At 41.8% G+C, this 14,041-nt stretch overlaps 1 protein-coding gene across 3 annotated transcripts in view; it reads left to right on the plus strand.

The window, feature by feature from the left end:
• The window catches only part of PRDM6 (PR/SET domain 6), a 109,877-nt gene extending 96,060 nt beyond the window's left edge, over positions 1–13,817 (plus strand). For 2 of the 3 annotated variants that reach the window (XM_055430886.2, XM_055430887.2), the window contains exons 7-9: positions 3,609–3,785; positions 10,392–10,540; positions 10,654–10,760. In XM_055430886.2, the coding sequence (XP_055286861.1) occupies positions 3,609–3,785; positions 10,392–10,527 (313 nt within the window). In that variant the 3' untranslated portion in view covers positions 10,528–10,540; positions 10,654–10,760. Of the gene's footprint in view, positions 1–3,608; positions 3,786–10,391; positions 10,541–10,653 lie in introns of all 3 variants that reach the window. The other variant, XM_055430889.2, reaches the window with a different exon arrangement.
• Positions 13,818–14,041: the final 224 nt, after the last annotated feature.

Here is a 14,041-nt window from a genome sequence, read left to right on the forward strand (position 1 = left end):
GTGAAGCTGAACACGGCGCATGACGACACCAGTCTTCCTGTGCTGCTTCTGCTATGACACATCAAAGGGGTGCAGAATTTGGGAATTGAAATTGATCATATCCAAGAGTTTAATAAATTAAGACTTTGTTGTTTTTGTTGATAGTTTCATTTCTTTCATTTTTAAAAAATTCTTTTATTATTTATGTAACTTTCCAAACCCTGACCTCTATTCTATGAGTCTTTTTTTTTAAATGTACAATTTTTAAAAGTTACTTTCCATTTATAGTTACAACAAAATATTGAGTGTATTCCCCTTGTGAAGTACATCCTTAAGCCTATCTTACACCTAAGAGTTTGCATCTCCCACTCTTCCATCCCTATACTGCCCCTTTAACCAGACCTTGAAAAGTTAATGGGAGTGTTAGTCATCAGAATAAAAAGCTGAGAAATGGCAAGTGATTCTGTGCCCTCAAAGCCGTTTAGATGTAAACTGAGAGGTGAGGAGTCAGGGTGTGCTAATAAAAACATGCATACAGAGTCTTAAATCCTGAGGTCAGTTGTTTCTAAACAAGTTGTGACATCTGAGATTCTGTAGTAGCCATAATGTTTTCTAAGCCCTGCTCTTGGGCATGAAGATTTCATTCTGTCTTAAATGTATTCCTGTGTGCTTAGGTCAACACTGAGATGCAGTCAATGTTAAATTTACCTTTTTGATCATTTCCTTTTATTCATTCTTGAGAAATATTGAAAATCCAGAGAAAGAAGGGTCTTGTCTGTATTTCCTAAGGGCTCACTTTCCATATATTTCTAGGCTGAGAGAGAGGATCTGTTATTATAATGGCAAATAGAGTACACATTTTGGTACTAAATTCTACATAAAATAAGTATCTGCAAAGGTGAGTATGACAATATGGTCTAAAATCTTACTCTTCAGGGTACCAGAATTAAAAGGATATCACTTTGTTTTTTGAGATCAGCTAAAGTAAAGTTTGTTCCTGTATTTCAGTTCTAGATTTTCTTGTTGCTTGGAAGTCTCAACAGTTTACCAAGTTAGTTTAAATAGTCCATATTTTAATTAGCAGGACTAGAGACAAAACTGTGGAAGACTGGCTACAGGGGACTGGCTAACAGGGCACTGGCTGGTACAGACAGTGGAGGGTGGAGGTCACATGGTTGATGCTGTCTCCCGTGAGGCTGTGTCTTGGCCAGATCCTTAGGTGGCACATGTGTGTTGATTATCTAAAAGCAGGAGCAGAACAGGATGGGATGCAAGAGGGCAACTAGTTCAGTCCATCCTGCTTACCAGAGCGATGAGGAGGCGGAAAGTCAGGGAAGTTGGGCGACTTGTCAAGTCCCACAACTGATTAGGTTCAGAAGCTGAAGCAGGACTCATCTCCATTTCCCTCATTTGAGGCCATTCCATTTATTCAGCTGAATTGTGCAGAGTTTTAAAAGCTGTGCCATAGGTCACGGGATACCTAGCAACTCTCTCAGGCTAGTACTGGCCAAGGTGATGTTTTAGAATCCAGTTTGCCTTTCATTGTTGTTACCTTGATATAAGAATTCAGCATAAACCCCTCTATCGTCATTTCTTCTCTTTGGTGTGTAAATCTTTGCCACCTTGATTATTAGCATAAGAAGGCTGGAATGACTTCTGACTACAGGAGATAAATCACTCCAACTTTTGACAGCAGAATTAGAAAAAAAGAAGAAAAGATTAATTGGTTTTATTTAGTGGCTTATTTTTTATTGTGATAGCTATTAAAAATAGATAACCAGAGGCTAATAAATGTTAATGGTCCTTCACTATTAGAAAAATCAATTGTCAGTGGATATAGCATATATTTATACATTATTTTGTTTATGATCTTCAGTAACATTAAAAAAATTCACCCCGAGAAAATGATTTCTGGAGGACCCCTCTAAGGTTAATGGTTACTACAAAGAATAGATTTGGCAGAAGGACGTTCTCATCTACATATAATTTTAATGATTTCAAAGCTTTATTTTATCATTGTAATAAAATGCATGTGCAATTTGTCAAGTTTGATAAACTCCTTACCAAGGACTCTTATATATTTCTTTGAAACTTGTTTGAAAGCAGATAGATTTCTAAATGTAAGTAATTAAAATTGTATAGTATTGAGTTATTGACCAATCCTGGACTATTAATCAAGCTAAAAAATTCTACAATCAGTGCTCAATGTGCTGAAGCCTGGTAAAATAATAGTATTTGTGTTCAGTGAGGCAAGTAGCCACAATTAAGCACTTCACTTGACAAATGAGAGGGTACACTTTATTTTGCACTTAATTGAATTGTTGTACATGCTCAGTCTCCTGGCCCTACATTTTGGTTTCTAGTCATTGGAATGTGTGCATTTGCTAAAGGTAGAGCAGTTAAGTCTGTTTTAGTCACTGGCTTTCTAAACACAGCCAGAAATGTTTGAGCCACAAGCCAGGGCTTCCTGAACTCTCTTGATATCACTCATGACAGATTATTAATTTTCTTAACAAAAATTTTGATAAACAAATTAGAGCCCTGTCAAGGAATGATATGAAATAGCCTCGAATAGGGAAAACTCCCCAGGTTTTATATCACTCACCAGATTCTGCTTAAGTAAGCAGAAGAACTTCTGTAGAGAAGACAGAATTTTAATCTATTTTATGAAAACCAAAAATTGATTTCCTTCTCAGGAGCTGAAAAGAACATGTTCCAATAATCTTGCTAATTATCAGGTATTTGTCACAACTTCCTTCCATTTGCTTTTGCATCCCAGTCTTCCTCCTGCAAGCATAGTGATATCCTGTCATTTCTGGGCTGCTATAAATCATCACTTGCTACCAGATTAAACTGGGGAGCTGAAGTTTCAGAAAAAGACCCAGTGGATAAATATAAGTCAGAGTTGGGAGTGGGGAGAGAGTAAATAGAAGTCAGGATGTCTTTTTCAAAGAAGCAAATCTGAGTGCATGACCGTGTTGATCTGTGTGCTACCAGTTGGGGATGTGCTATAGACAGAGCCCAGGACCATCTAGTATCTTTTAAAACACACAGGCAGCTTGCCGACTCGCCTGCCTGTTTACCTGGGACTTAGAATAAAGGACAATTACTCTTGAGTGACCTTGGCATCAAGAGCTTATTTCCTTTGAGGACAGTTTATCCTCCATTTTCTGAACTGACAGAGATAATAATAACTGCTTTCCCTGTGGATTATTGTAAAGATTAAACCAGATAATTGATTTTAACGTACTTTGTAAAGTTAAAGTGCCACAGAATTACGAGAGACAATTACATATTTTCTCTTATACCGTTCTCCTTCATCAAATCTGTACTCTCAAAGCTCCCATATTTGCCTGGGGGTGGGGATCAAAATAGGAAATAGAAGTTGTGAAAATGGTGCGGTTAATATTGGGAAGGAATATTCGTGGGGTTATTGGATGTGTCTCATCAGCTTTGTGAATTCTGTTCCTATGGCAACAAGTATAGTAATGAGAACCCAGTGGCCCCAGCTGTATGCTTTGTTACAAAAACAGAATGTTACCAAAACATTTTGGCCCTAGCCTCGTGATGCTAACTTCTCCTGACTAATGTAGAATATAATGACCAGGTAGTGTCTTCATTTGTTTCAGACCTTACCAATGCGGCCACTGCTCCCAGTCCTTTTCCCAGCCTTCAGAACTGAGGAACCACGTGGTCACTCACTCCAGTGACCGGCCTTTCAAATGCGGCTACTGTGGTCGTGCCTTTGCTGGGGCCACCACTCTCAACAACCACATCCGAACCCACACTGGAGAAAAGCCCTTCAAGTAAGTAGCGGCTTGTGCTGTCTCCTTCCTTTCTCTTCACCTTTCCTGAGAGTCGGCAGACAAGGTGGGCAGTGGTGCCCAGCTCAGCTGGCTGCTGGAGAAGGCTGGGTACAAAGTCAGTGTCCAGACTGCAGAATTACCTGCTTGTGTAGTAGCTGATGCTGGGAAAATAAATTCAGAATATTTATACAGAGCCTGGCTTGAGCTATGCAGCCTTGAACGTGAGATATTCTTTGTGATCTGTTTTCTCATAAGTAAAATAAGGAAGTAGGAATGAGTAATTTAGGGATTCTTTCTAGTTTCTCAGGGTCTATGCCTCTGGAATTTGAGCTGGGAGCCTCGCAGAGTGCCATCTGTGGCCATTTGCAAGGTGGCCACAGTTGAGAACAGCTGAATAATTGTCTCTTGGGAAATTTGAACCCTTTAAAACTCTGATGAATGATTTCTTCCTCTTTTATATGAAGGAGGTTTGAATATATTACAGTAGCCAACTGGTAGCTTTTCAATGTGCCCTTTTGGATTTCAGACTTACTGTGGTAATGAAAGAAAGAAAAACAAAATCAAACATAGGACATGTTTGAGTTCTTGAGGATTCAAGGAATGTGGAAAGAGGTAGACAAGGGCTTTGGCCAAAGCAAGGGCACCTGAGCAAGAAACGATGTTTCTAGACATAGCACAATCATGAAAACAGAGGACATGTGAATCCTATGAGATGGCCTTTTCATTCTCTCACTCATTCATTCATGCAGGTATGGGTTCATTCATGCAGCAGATATTTATTGAGCACCTTCTTTTGTACTAGGCACACTGCTAGGCATAAGAGAGAAAAAGGTGAATGAGACTCAGCCCCCTAATCTTGGAAGACCTCATAGTTCTGGGGGAAGCCCAATTAATACGCAAGTATTACCACATAGGGTGGAAGGCGCATAATTGAAAAACAGTAAGGCATATGTATTCAGTGTTTCAGATAGCACGGAATTGGAGTAATCAGTGCTGTCTGGAGGAGATGAGGTTTAAGATATATTTTGAATGCTGAGTAGGAGTTTTCTAGACACACAAGGGAAGAAGGCTTTCTGGAAGCCCATGTGGGATATGGAAAGGCTTGGGAGTGTGAACCAGCTTGTGTGAACAATTGGTCATCTCAGAACAGGTTTTACTGTCTGTGTGATAGGCTCTTCTTTGTTCAGCCCTCTTAAATCTCTCTTTGCTCATTTACCATGATGACTTTACTTGATTAAGAAGGAGCATGAAAAGGGCATGGATTACAGTCTGTTTACCTTCTGTTCAGTTGATTCACTTAGTTGTGTCTGACTCTTTGTGACCCCATGGACTGCAGAAAGCCAGGCTTCCCTGTCTTTCACTATCTCCCAGAGTTTCCTCAAACTCATGTTCATTGAGTCAGTGATGCCATCCAACCATCTCATCCTCTGTCATCCTCTTCTCCTCTTGCCTTCAGTCTTTCCCAGCATCAGGGTCTTTTCCAGTGAGTCAGCTCTTTGCATCAGATGGTGAAAGTTTTGGGGCTTCAGCATCAGTCCTTCCAGTGAATATTCAGGGTTGATTTCCTTTAGGATTGACTGGTTTGATCTCCTTGCTTCTATAGGATAAGATCAAGCAAGAAAGGAAATGATTCGGGCAGTAGGAGGCGAATCCCCTTGTTGGTCTCAGCCAAGGAGTCTCCTCAGAGTCTCAGTCCCCATGCTTTTCCCTCTGGACCTGCCAGGTGGAGCATGCGGTTGCCATGGTGCTCAGCCAGAGGCAGGGCTTGGCTCTTGGTGGCAGAGTCCTGCTGGTCTGTATCCTGCATGACTCAGTGTCTGCAGCTGAGGGAAAGATTCATAAACACTCATCTTCACCCACTTCCTCACGAATTAATAAGCTTTATTCATTATTCTTAACTATTTTCCATTGTGGTTTAATTTACGATATTAGTTAATAATTGCAAGTTTTCATTTTTGTCTGTGTTTGTGGGTGGAGCTTGTTTTTTGCATAAGACGTCTGGTGAGGGGACTGGATAAGGTCTAAAAATCCCACCTGCACCACACCAGGCCGGCTGTGTCCTTTGGGGCTGCCACAGCCCCGAGCAGCCCCTTTCTTTCTAGTCCACTGTGAGGACCATGTGGGTTAGCACAGCCCTGGAGTTCCCTGGGGCAGGTGTCCGCGTCCTGCACAGTGGGCTTTGGCATTGCCCCTGGTCCTCAGGGGCGTCACAGTCTCCAGCTCCACCATTGCTCTGGATGTGGGAGATGACAGTGGCATGTTCCCTGTGCCTGTGAGCAAGAGAGCTCTTCAAAAGCAGAGATGCAAGAGGGCCAGCCATCATCCTGGCCCCTTATAATAGAGAAGGTAGCCAGACAGACACAGTGCCAGGCATCAGATTGATTTTTATTTTGTTGCTGTGTAAATAGATTTTAGTAATTAATTGAAGAGGTTTCAGGGTCAGAATGGGAAATAGATTTCTGTTAATGTTAAGGTGTTACTTAAGTGTAACCTCGTTGACTCCACTCAATTTTTTCCCTCTAACATTCTGTTTTTGTCATATTTCCGATAAAGGTGCCATTTTAACTTAATTTTAATTCATCAGATTAGTAGTTCCAGGGCTTTATTTGCATGTTTTTCCTTTCTCAAAGTATTTTTAGGGACCGTAACCTAATTTCATCTGGAAAAACAAAGAAACGCCAGAGTTGGTTGGATTAGATTCTTTGTGCATGGTTTAGTTCCTCCTGCTTCTTCTTGTATTAAGATAGCCACATGCTGCAGGGTTTTAAAAAATTTATCAAATATATGTTGCCAGGGGAGACCTGAGTGAACTTTGTAAGTGCAAGATATAAACGTCTTCTAGGAAATGGAAAGCTAAATCCTTCAGTGTATACAACAGGATCGTTCAGGATTGAACTATCCCAGGGGAATTTTGAGAATCTTCCAACCATAGCTCATGGATATCCATCCTACGGACATTTGTAAATATTTTGAAGATATCCTTTTACTAGCCTATAAAACAAACATTCAAAAAAAAGTTTGTTGCAGATTAGTCAATAAAATGCGTTTTGCCACAACAGTTAATTTTATTACTTCAACTAATGGGTATTGGCTTAAACAATTTTGCAAAGAAGGAAAAGAATCTTGTAAAGAAGCACAACCGTAAACTGTACACTTTGGGCAGCTTCCAAATAGATGCCCCAAAGGACTCAGGCCCCAACAGGGGAAAGCCCTTTATAGCTTCTAAAATCTTCTGCTGAAAAGTGGTTTTTCAAGGCAGATCAAGATTGGTGCCGTCCGAGCAGTCCGGAGAAGATCTGGTGTTGAGAAGACAGTTTCATTCCAGGCTTTGTCTCATGGTATGATTGGCTGAAATCCCACTGAAAAACTCCCCTCTCCCACCTACCCCCATGCTCTAGGTAGACCTTGAGCTTATCAACAGCTAATCTGGGCTGTGGACTCCAAATGTGTAAGGTGAAGGAGATCATAGGGAAAAGCACATTTCAAAGGATCATATACTTTGAGTTTGTACTGTGAGACTGGAAGTTGTGGAGAACAAGGGACGAACATAAGACTTCATGTCGCATCAATTGCCAAGCGCTTTATCAAAAAGAGGAGGGAAGGAAGGAAGTTGTCAGTCTCAAACTTACTCTTTACAATAAGATCTTCTTCTCTGTTGTTAAACATAAACTCTCAAGGTTTCAGGGAGGCATCTCTGCCTGGAATCCATGTTAGCTGCTTAATGCCTGGCTTCTGGGCCTGGGAAGACCAGGAGACTTCATAGAATTTCTTTCCCTCCTCATTGTTAGAAGCAGGGGAAATGCTCATCACGTTTTTGCCTTAGGACAATTTAACTTAGTATAGAAAATAATCAAAGGATATTCCAAAAAGCATCTTATATTTTAACAAGATCTAGGCAAAATCAAAGCAAATCAAAAAAGCACATCAGTAAATATGCATAATATGCAATAAATGTGCATTGCATCATAAGTATGAAGAAATCTGATTTAATTCAGGAAGTACTTGGTGACAGGCCATAGAGGACCAGAAAGAAAGCTTCCTGCATGTTTTGTGTGTGACAGAACTTGACATCATTTTACACTTCTGTCAGTTTCAGATGACAATTGTTAAGCTCCCTCTGAACCTATAAGCCAGTCAACTATCATGTTAAGTAAAGAACGATCTCAAATCTAAAAGGAACTCAAGTGTAATTATATAAGATGCCCACATTGGTACAAAGCTGGGGACTTGCTCTTCGCTGAAATATTTGGACAACTTTCCCTACATTGTTCCTGCGACGTTTCCTTCAAGGCTGTGACAGCAGCTCCATGAGGAGGACCCTGTGCCTGAGCAGGTCTTTTGCTCCTGGATCATTACCCATGTCTTTCCTTCTTTTTTTCTTCCTGCTAAGTAGCATGAAATCTAAGCTTGGAGGTTCCCATGCCCAGGCACTTGTCTGGGATTGTAATTCAGGATTAGTTCAATCCCAGTCCAGCTGAAGTCCAGCTCTGACCTGCCAGAATTTTAAGTATTTACTTTGAGTCTGTCCTTCTGATGAGTTCTATTGTCTATGAAAATGATTTGTGAAGAGATTTGTTTCTAAAATTAAAGATGATGAACATAAAACCAAGGCTCTTCCTTTATTAAAAAATGGTTTTCTATCAAGCTTTCTTTACTTCCTTAATTATATAAATGGTATTCTTATAATTACCAACACATATAGGTATTAATTCTGGTAGCCCACTGTTCTCCAGAAGGGGAAATTCCTAGGTAAAGGATCTAAGTTATCTGCATACGTTTTCACTCACACTTGGTGAGCAGATGGCCCTAGAGATTTTTCAGTGGTGATCTCAGGAGCCCTATGATTTAGTAAATCTCCCGACTATGACAACAAATGGTTCCATGAGTGTAAATATCTGGGAGGCATTTAGGCAAATACATGAGAAAAGTGTCAACCCACCTCGTACTGTCTGATGCTTATATATAGAAGTACACCCTTGCCATATACGAAGCACTACACTTCCACTTCTGAACTGTTTATATTCTGATACACAAGATCAGAGGTACAAAAGCACAACCTGCGTGACTGGGCATTCCTTATAATTGATCAAACTCTTCTGCTCTCTTTGAAATTGATTCTAAAGCTTAAAAATTTTTTAAAAGAAGGAATATAATAATTTGAAAGTTTATCAGGCAGTGAAAGGTAGTATATTTTGACATACCAATCCAGTAACTAATCAGTTTTCTAATAAACAATCAGCAGCTCGCTGGCATGTCATCAGCACTTCAGGAGCTCTGGAGAGGGGATAAGCTGCCCATGGACGTTAATGAATACACCAAAAATCATTAGCTGATCAATACTTCTGAGTTATTTTCATTGAGCTGATAGGTCTGATACATTAAAGCTGACATTATACATTTGTCAAGATCACAGTGCAGTTTTTAACAGTGGAACAGGCTGCTAAGAATATTCCCCGAAAGACAATCAAAGAAACACAACTTCCTCATCCTGACACATCCAGCTGGCACAGGAGCCCTGAAAAATCCAAGTGTGATGGTCAAGCTCCAGCCTCCTGACGTTAAAAAAAATAGATGGAACTTCCTAATATGGATAGACGTGCTTTATTTTTATAGGTAATTGTCTTTGTGTACTTTACTCAAAAGGAAAATGAGAGACCCTCCCGCTGGATAATGGGGCTCACAGCATGTGTGACAGCAGTGTGGACTTCGTGCTGAGGGCTTTCCCTCAGCCCCACCAGTGCAGGAACCTGAGACCAGAATTGCCTCATTTAAAAGAAGACACGTGTCTGCAGCTCTCCTCAGTATCTTTTCCTTCAAAGGTTTGAGGAAAGGACATTAGGGGGAGAGCTAAGGTTGCTGCTGTGCCCTAGTGGGTGCTTGACCAGTGCTCCAGGTGCCCAGACAAGCAGCCTGAGTGACAGGGAAGCCACAATCTGTGCAGAGCTTGCTGCTGCAGTGTGTGTGTGTGTGTATGCATGAACCAGTGGACACCATTGGATATGTGTGTGTGTGTGTGTGTGTTTTGAAGATTGTGCAGCCATCAAGCTAGTTGGTATGTGTTTCATGGAAAATGGGTTAGGCCCAAGGTCTCTAGATTAGCTATTTTATTTTTTAAGTTAAGGAGATAAGATATTCTTGAAACATGATGCCAATTTTGTCCTTAATGGACACACCGACTCTTAAGTATGGCCCACATGTACATCCTTTCTGCTGTGTCTGATAGAGAGGTGAACTTGAAACACACAAACATTGATTGATTTTGAGTTTTTCCGAGTCCCCTATCCCTCTGCAAACATTTTTTAACCCTAACTTTGGTTGAGGTGCGATACTCTAGCTTTTGCACGAAAGCGGCCACTCATACCCACCTCCCACACTCACCACAGACTAATGCATTGCTTCCTCCAGTTTCCAGATTCAGGGCTGATGGCTCTCTGGCCACTGTGCTGAGGGGAGTAGAATTCCCGATTTCAAATTAGCAGCAGGTGAAATTCTATTTGTCATCCATTTCTCTTTGGGGTTACGGAGCAGAAAACTGCAGACAAGCTGCTGCTTTGATGGCTCACTCCTAAAAATCTCTTTTTGTTCTTTATCTATTTGAACTGACAGTGATCAGAGCTGCAGCAGGACAGGGCCCTCTGGAGAAATCACCTTCCCCCTGCCTATTGACAGATCCCTCTGTTCTGCATCAGCCGGGCTTTGTCCCATCACAGGCGTCCGGGCCTTGGAAGGAGCCACCAATTAAACCTCTTGAGCCGGTAAAATCTGAAGCCACTTTGGAGTGTCTGTTCTGATTAGGCAGGATGAGAGGAAGCCCATCACCCTGCGGGCCCCGCTCCCTGGTCTCAATTTTCTCTCTTGCCTCCTCCAGGTGTGAGAGGTGTGAGAGGAGCTTCACGCAGGCCACCCAGCTGAGCCGACACCAGCGGATGCCCAATGAGTGCAAGCCAATAACCGAGAGCCCAGAATCAATCGAAGTGGATTAACTGATTGACTGGTTGGAATTAAACTGCAAGGAAAGTCATGATTAAATGTCACGGACACTTAAGCAAAACCAAAGATTTCCTCGAAGCAACTTTCAATCAGTCCCAGAAAACCAAAAGCAGTAATAAAATAAGTAAGATGTTAAGAGATATTGATCCTGGCGTGGAAGTCAGACCAGGAGAGAGATTATTTATTTATGACTAGGGATGAGACTCATTTCAGTGGACAACCAACCTGGGATGGCTTACATTTCTAGGCCCACCATGTATTTGCTTTGTTTCTAAAAAGCTTTTTTTTTTAAAAAAAAAACTTATTTAATACCAAAGGGAGGAATCAGGTGGGCTCTTCTGCCCACAGTTGTGACTGAGAATGCACAGGGACTTGTTTCTCATTGCACCTTTTTTAGTAGCATGAATTCAAGGGGACCCATTGTACAACCCTTCTTCCTGCTGTTGCAGTTTGGCCTGGCCTCTGCCTCGGGCTGCCCAGCGGGGACTACGGATGCAGTTGCTGGAGCCTTTGCTGAGTCCCGGCCGTCTTCCGCCCCACAGGCACTCCATGTCTGTGTTTTCCACGCGTACTTCTCATTCTCTTTTCTCATGGCTCCTTTTATCCAGCAGCTGGTCTTGATGCAGAAGAGCCTGAAAGTGGAAGAAGATGGTTTAAAATTTAAAATTCAAGTGGAAAAAAAAAATGGGGACTTACCATGTCCTGTCAGGATTTCAGAAACATTTAAAATGTATGGAGCATCATAATACAGTATATTGTTCCAAAGCAGCTAGTTGAGAAAATTTTGTTTTCATGTTTTCAGTAACATTTTAGCATAAAAAAAAAAACACGAAAATAAAGTACTTCAGTGAGAGGCTGAATATTAGATATTAAGCTTCCAGTAATTTTTTTGTTGTGCCTATGAAAGCATTGAATATGTGGCAAAAGCCATGCCAAACCCTACTGTCAAGACTGTTCTAGGCATCTTCATCTTTCTTCCTCATACCTCCAAGGGGAAGGCTGGGATGCCCTCCTGAGTGTGAGGGAGCATTTCTGCAAAAATAGGTGAAAATAGCCCAGACAAGGAAACCTTGAGAAGGAGGAGCCATGCAGAGGGTTGTGGTTAAAACAGACTGCCCTGGAACAGCTAATTTTATCAAGAAGAGTTACCTTCTCATCCCCTCTGGCCCTTGATAATATTCTTCTTCCAGCATTGATCCACCGAGAGAGAAAGGAGTATGTGCGCAGTTTCACTGACCTTTGATTGAGTGCTAGGAGAGTGAGTGTCACTTCAGCTAGCCTTTGGGCAGTTCAGCAACCGTGCTCAATAAGATTGGGTCCTATTCCACGCAATGATCCAACATCAGGAAGAACTGACAGCTCTCGCTTATAGGTCTTAAGCTCCCAGCGACATTGGAGAGACTGAGTCTACCTTGATGACCAGTGTAAATCTGAACAGCTTAAAGCACACACCAGCAGCAGTCTTTGTAGGTTTCTTGGTCACGTGATATCAGGACACACCCTTTTAAGGAATTCCTTGTCTTTTTAGCCTTCCCATTGTCTTCCTGTAACAAAAATACAAGACACACAACTGAACTGGTCACTGAAAGGCAAGGATATCTGTGGTTTGGTTTAATCTGTCGTCATTTATTTTGTTCTAAGAAATCTTCCTTCCCTTTTCATTTCACTTTCCCCATCCCTTCGCACCCATTCTGCCACATTTAAAATGGAGTGAAACAGGGCCTCACTAATTGCGTTTGTAACTTATTTATACACGTCTCAAAATCTTTCATGGAGGAGTTTGGCTAAATCTGACCTCCATTGTCCAATCTGAAGTCATTCACATTTTCCCCCATTTCTTGTTGGCTCCTTGTCATAAAAGTAGTAAGTAATCTGTGCAACTGTGTTGCCGTTTATGATGGAAAATACTTTCTCTGGTGGATTGGAATGTGTTGAACTTTTGTAGTTTTCTTGTCCTAAGTGATGGAGACATTTGACAAAAACATGTGCCATTGGGAATGGTGAAAAGAATTATGTAGCGGTACTAACTGGAAATCTGCAAGACAGTAATACACTGGCTACACTGATGAGCAGGCTGTTCCATTTACTCAAGTTGAAACATTTGGTTATACTTTTTCAACATGATAAGGAACTCACCTGTTTGTTTCTAATATTGTTTCCCATGAGAAAAACCAGTTCTGCATTTTGTCTCACTTCATAAGTTTTACACAGTGCACCACACCCAGTGCCCGTGAGCTCCTATGTGAGTATGGGAAGCCTTCTCTCTGCCCTGTAGTCGTGTAGTCAGAGTTTCCATGACAATGGTCTCTGCCAGTCTAGTGGCTTTGCCAACTGATCCCAAACTCCCACTTAATATGGTGATAACCTCAATACTGAAAGATTCTTCTGACTTTCTGCTCATGTAAGCATCTTTTCCTCCTTTATAAGTAAGGGACATTTTTGCCATGTCTTTTCCACCAAATTTAGCCTGAAAGTATTTGCCACTTAATAAATAGAAGATTGGGGACATTCAGAATTTTCATACTGCTTAGCCATCGCTGGCTTCTAGCAGACTGGCCTTGGCCATCAGTCTAGTGGTAAGACAGGCCTACACCTGCAGATTGACTTGGAGCCCTGAATCTTATACTAGCATCGCTTGGGTTCTAAATGCTTTTAATCAAAGTATGTACTGGGCAGGAGGGTGGTGGAGGGAGTTTCTCCTTACAACCTACCAATAATTGCTTTAGCCTTTGCTGTTTAAAGTTAACAGATATTCTCTAGGGACACTGCAAATGGGTAGTAGATGCTGCAGTCATCAAGAGTCACTAGTTTTCCTTATTTGCAACTTCCTAATCATTGTGGGGCTTCCCTGGTGGCTCAGAGGTTAAAGCGTCTGCCTCCAATGCGGGAGACCTGGGTTCGATCCCTGGGTCGGGAAGATCCCCTGGAGAAGGAAATGGTAACCCACTCCAGTATTCTTGCCTGGAGAATCCCATGGATGGAGAAGCCTGGTAGGCTACAGTCCACGGGGTCGCATAGAGTCGGACACGACTGAGCGACGGAACGGACGAACGGACGGAATCATTGTGGGAGTTGGTGATGGACAGGGAGGCCTGGCGTGCTGTGATTCATGGGGTCGCGGAGAGTCGGACATGACTGAGCGACTGAACTGAACTGAACTGCATCATTGTATAGAGAGAAGAAAAACTCAGAGTCATTGTGGAGAGGGGAGGATATCTAAGATGAGAAAGGGAGACTCTCTAAGCTGAATCTGTGTTTGGCTCTTG

The sequence above is a fragment of the Moschus berezovskii genome, chromosome 8 (assembly GCF_049115385.1).
Source record: "Moschus berezovskii isolate FMDL1 chromosome 8, NW_MosBer_1.0, whole genome shotgun sequence".
NCBI lineage: Eukaryota > Metazoa > Chordata > Mammalia > Artiodactyla > Moschidae > Moschus > Moschus berezovskii.